The sequence below is a fragment of the Austrofundulus limnaeus genome, unplaced genomic scaffold (assembly GCF_001266775.1).
Source record: "Austrofundulus limnaeus strain Quisiro unplaced genomic scaffold, Austrofundulus_limnaeus-1.0 Scaffold268, whole genome shotgun sequence".
Taxonomy (NCBI): Eukaryota; Metazoa; Chordata; class Actinopteri; order Cyprinodontiformes; family Rivulidae; genus Austrofundulus; species Austrofundulus limnaeus.
The window spans coordinates 326220-331524 of NW_013952670.1; the positions used below are offsets into that span (position 1 = coordinate 326220).

At 41.6% G+C, this 5305-nt stretch overlaps 1 protein-coding gene across 5 annotated transcripts in view; it reads right to left on the bottom strand.

Moving 5' to 3' along the window:
• Positions 1–5305, bottom strand: part of fli1 (Fli-1 proto-oncogene, ETS transcription factor) — a 50638-nt gene that overhangs the window by 12237 nt on the left and 33096 nt on the right. For all 5 annotated transcript variants that reach the window (XM_014020841.1, XM_014020840.1, XM_014020844.1 and 2 more), the window contains one exon: positions 288–356. In XM_014020841.1, coding sequence (XP_013876295.1) covers positions 288–356 — 69 coding nt within the window. The remainder of the gene's footprint in view (positions 1–287; positions 357–5305) is intronic.

The following is a 5305-nucleotide window of genomic DNA, read 5'->3' on the forward strand; positions in this document are numbered from 1 at the left end:
CGATACTTGAGTAAAAGTACAAGTATCATAATATAATACTTTACAGTTATTTTATTAAATTTATTTCATTTAAACAACAGAAACAAACATATAAAGAGAGAGAGAGAGAGAGAGAGAGAGAGAGAGAGAGAGAGATCTAAAGGATACAGTTCACAAGTAAAAATAAATAAATTATGTATGTATGTATATTGGTGACCAAGAAAAGCACAACTACTTGACCAGCAGTGAACATAATCGGGAAAGTAATTAAAAGAAGGTGGAAAAAAATAATAATAAAACGAGTTTACCTTCTTTGGCAGCCAGACGTGGAGAGGGGTCTGTGTGAGATGGTGTATTGTAGGATAATGATGAGCTACCTGAAAAAAAGTATGGAATTAGATTATTGAATGTACAAACAAAACTAGTGCAGGAAAGCCAAAAAATAAAATAAATAAATAAATAAACAACTCTTCACAAGAGCACTTATTTAAACTAATAAAGTTCAGCATTGCTTTGTTTAAAAATATCTGCTGTTGCAGAAACTGAATGCTATTCATAATACATTTGCACAAACTGAATTAATGTTCAGAGCAAAATCAGAGCATAAAAAGCTCCTGAACGTTATCAGTGACCAGCAGGTGGCAGCAGAGAGTTCAGCTTCTTTATTTTAAAGCTGCACTGTTTTGCTGCTTTTTCTTATTTAAGTAATGATAACAAAAACAAACATTTGTTTCAAGTATTGACATCCACAAAATAAAAAAGCCAGACCTTAAAACAGTTGGGGGTGGGGGGGTGGGATAAAAACTTCCAGGGCTCCCTCAGTGTTTTCAGCACTGCTCCTGGGAGGTGAGAGTCCTCGTATGCCTGCTCACTTCACCTTATGGAGCGGAGAGCTCTGCACTGCATTCCTCCACTTACTCAGGCACTCTGGGCGGCACCAAAATGCTCTCTTAATTTTAGCTGCCCCAAGGCATAAATCAGTGAGTGGAAAACAGACCCCCCCAAAACAAAAATCTGCAGAGAAAACACAAGCTGCTGCACATGGAGAAGTGGTGCAGACTGAACTCTGAGACAGCTGAGCAGGCGGGATACCTCTTTCTGAATGAACTCAAAGACAACTTTGAGGACAAGTGGAAAATAAAATAAAATCCTGCTGGTATGCGATGCAGGGTCCTTACCTAAGTTAGTGGTAAGGGCCCAACTCAGAGTCTGTTGTTTTAAGGGGGGGTTGGCAATGGAGGTAGAAGAGTGGGGTGCTCCACAGATGCATTCTAACCTTCTCAAATCCCCACCCCTCCCACCTCTACCTTCTCCGTGGCACCCCCAAGGGTCTGGGTCTAGTTTGGAAAGCCGGGGGCCTCAGAACAGGGGAGCCATTGTACGATAGGAGGGTCCCTGCACAGCAATCAAAAGCAGCTCCCCATAAAACAATAATTCCTCACACKCAGTGCGAGCACACAAACGAGCCACCGAAGCAGTGTCTTTGAGATGAGGAGGTGATGGTGGGTGGGTGTGGGGGTGGGGGTATGACTAAGATGAACAGACAGGCAGTGAAGGGAGGAGTAAAGGACTTTTAACCCTTCTCCTACTGTGTGCCACATATGTGGGCTGACCCAGACGGGCAAACAGGCAGCATTGCAGAGAAAACCTCAAAACCAACCCACAGAGAAAATCCAGGCGTCCCACATAACAGTTAGAGAGCGAGAGTGAGCGAGACGGAGGGAAAGACCACAGCTGACTGCTCGGTGGAGGGAAGCGCTGGCCGTGTTGTGTATTTATTTGCATTGCCTCTTCCTGTCTCCGAAAACAAACATGTCCCGGTAATCTGACGGCACGGCATGGAGGGCCGGCCCACATCTTCTCACTTTGCTTCTTTAGTTACATCTGTTCATAGTCTGTTAGATTACATAACGTCCACAAACAGTTTTCCTTGCTCCCCTGCCTTTGACTGATAGCTCATTTACAAAGCCCTGTCCTCCAGTTTGACATGCTCCTAATGTGGACAGATGTTTGTCAAGGTTTGTCTTGGGCCCCCAGAAGATCCCTGTTGTTTATTCTATGAAGCTGAACAGCATCGTGCGGTCAGAGCTTTGACAACAAACCTCTTGCCACCTAAAGAAGGTGTTAAGACATAACTTCTCTTTTTTTTCTGCAGCGTTGTGTAACAAAGGTGAGAAATATCTGAATGTCTCGAGAAACAAAACATTTTCCACTGTGCTTGAAATTGATCTGTTTCACCCTAACCCCCCCCCCCCCCAAACACACACACACACGTATGAACTCACTATAAAAAGGCTATTATATTAAAATTGTGTAACATATTGAAAAAGAAAATTACACTACTTTACTAGTGCCAGAAAAGCCTGTAGCAAAACCAAGATCGTTATCTAATATTTTCACAGCACGCGGCTGGCTTTTCTGCAGCAGCATTACAAACTCCTCCCCCCCCAGTTTCATCTCTACGGTGTGAGCTGTGCTCTTCATGCACAGGTGTGGAAGGTGGAAAATGATTTAAATGTACATTCAGTAAAGCAGATATACTCATTCTGCCAAGATCTCAGTTTATTTTTTATTTATTTATTTATTGTTTTTGTGGAAGATGAATGTGATCCAGATAAGTAGCTAACTTTTAACTAATCTGACTTTCAAGCTCCAAAAGCTGAAAATAAACACATGGGAATGGTTCTAAAAGGCTGTACAAGAGAAATGAACGCACACAAATCCRTTCCTAACAATTGCTCTGGTTTAATATTGTTGCTTTTTTATGTTCATGGCAACATTAAATGAGCTAATATGCCTTGCCAAATTATTATTATGTATTTACCATTATTTTTACCAGGCAAGTCCCATTGAGATCTCAGATCTCTTTTTCAAGGGAGGTCTGGGCCTGAAGGCAACCTATTATACATGTTTGGGGGAGGGGGGACTGGAATACCTGGAGAAAACCCACGCAAGCACAAGGAGAACATACAAACTCCACACAGAAAGACCCCAGGTCCGAACCGGTGATCAAACCCAGGACCTTCTTGCTGCGAGGCGTCAGTGCTAACCACTGAGCCGTCGTGCTGCCAAAGCAAAGGTTTTGGTCATGGTTAACATTATGGACGTTTAAACTGGTTTTGCTGTTATTAAAGGGTGTGGGGSTATAATGCAAAACTGACTTTTTTGAGCTTTATATCAGGTTATAATGTCATTCCCTCATCAAAAACATACCCGGCGTGTTGCTTTGATGAACCCATGCATGTTTGAGAAATTCTTGAATCTTCCGTGGCGGCCATGTGGAGCTGCCTAAATGCTTACTGGTACAAAGCTCTGCCTATTTACACAAAACTCCTCCCTGGAGCTCAGTCTGCAGCTGGGCTCCCTCCCTACAGAGCAAGATTTAAAAACAGCTGGCCGATTTTCAAATACTGAGAGACTCCACACGTGAAGATAACAAATCGTGGATGTACCAGGTTTGGTCCTACAGTGTGTGGTGTACAGTCACACGACAAGGGACAACACACCACACATGAAAAGATATTTCATTCATGAACATTCAGGTGTCAGATATTAAATCACGCAAAACTTCCTGAAATCTTGCGAGAATTCAAATGCCAGTGGAAAAATCTCACACGATCTCCAGAGAGATGTGATTTCAGAGTATACAAACATTTGCGACGAGGACGAAACAATGTGGATCGCTTGTGGACTATTTTTACCAGAGGAAAAACAATTCCACAGGACTTTTAACATCCAGCAGACTTTCTGGTGAGTCATGACAGTTTTTTGTCTTCTGTATTTTGGAATCCCCTCCGTGTTTAYGTCACCTCGCTTTCTGATTGGTTACACGTCTCATTCAACAGGCTCCTTTGTTCTCAGGTGAACGCCACATGGTGAGACATCGGGCCAAAAAATCAGACATGTTGAATATTCCCAATTTGAGGTCAGACCGGTCCCGACGTCCTTCCGAGCCAATTAGATCACTCTWAACTCACCACCCATGGCAGAATGCCATGATTATCTTTAGAGCCATCATGATAATCTGAACTTCTTTAAGATTGTCGGAAAGGCCAGAATTCGGCACAGTTATCCTGCCATGACGCAGACCTAATCAGAATCAAACTCTTAGTTCTCCAAACTGAACTGGTGCAAGGAGCAAGCTGGAACATTTACAATTATGAATAGTTCATAACCTTTCCACAGAACTTCACTTCAAGAGGTCTGAGCAGTCCCTTTAAAGGTTAAAGTTCAAAATATCCAAGTTATTTTCTTGACAGAAGACACAASGGATGTACAGATTATCTATTGCATTCTTAATCGTCTCCATCTCTCTCCTCTAATGTCTGACTGCACCAAACACAACATGATGGTGAAACGACAAACACAAGGGTCTAAAGCAGTGGTCCTTTAATCTGCTGCTTAAATCATAGTGTTTATGTTCATCTTCTATATATAGCAGCACAAATGCAGCCTCCCTAYGGATGGCAAACAAAACTAGCACAAACTCTGCATTAAAGGCCTCCATGGTGAGGACATTGAGCCAGTAATAAATAAACAAGCAGTTCACTGATGTACCCCATTGCTGAAGGATTTGCAGTTTTTGAGGTGAGAATTTTTTTGGACTGAAATTGAACAGAGAATGTCAGTAAAGCTTAATGTTCTTGATGCACGATATTCAAGTTGGTTGGAAAACACAGTTGTTTTTTGTTAGTTTTATTTTTTGTGTACAGCAGTGATGAATTTGGGTGAGCAGATAAAACAAATTTACCTATCAGGTGCAATGATGGAGCCAGGGGGTGGCCAGTGGTGGTCCACAATAGATTAAGGTTTGGCCACTGCACTGGCCAATCATTTGAGAAAATTATAAATTAGGCAACTTAAAAAAAAACAAGAAAGCATAGTTTTCTCAAATGATCGGGGTGGCCAGTTGATATACATGGCAGCAGCCATCATGAATTTTGATTTGGCAACCCAGTTTTCAACAGGGCCTTCCTTTTATGCCTAAATGCAGCCACACATGACAAATGGAAGTCGGTCACTCGCTTAAATTTCAAGTAATCCAGCATCACAAGATGGATAGATGGACAGATGGACGGAGGATATTTCTAAGGCCCCTCTTTGCTTTTTGAAAAAGGACAACATGAGCCAAAGATTAACAGTTAGGAAGTAATTAATTAATCTATTTTTTCTGATGACTTTATACTGACCATGTTGGGGGAAAAAAGGAAAAACAAATGCTGAGACTGGGAAGACATTTAAAATTCAAATTTAGTCCACATCTGTCTTACATCTCAATACAAGTCTTCCTTCCAAACTCTTAAAATACAGACAAATTATATATATA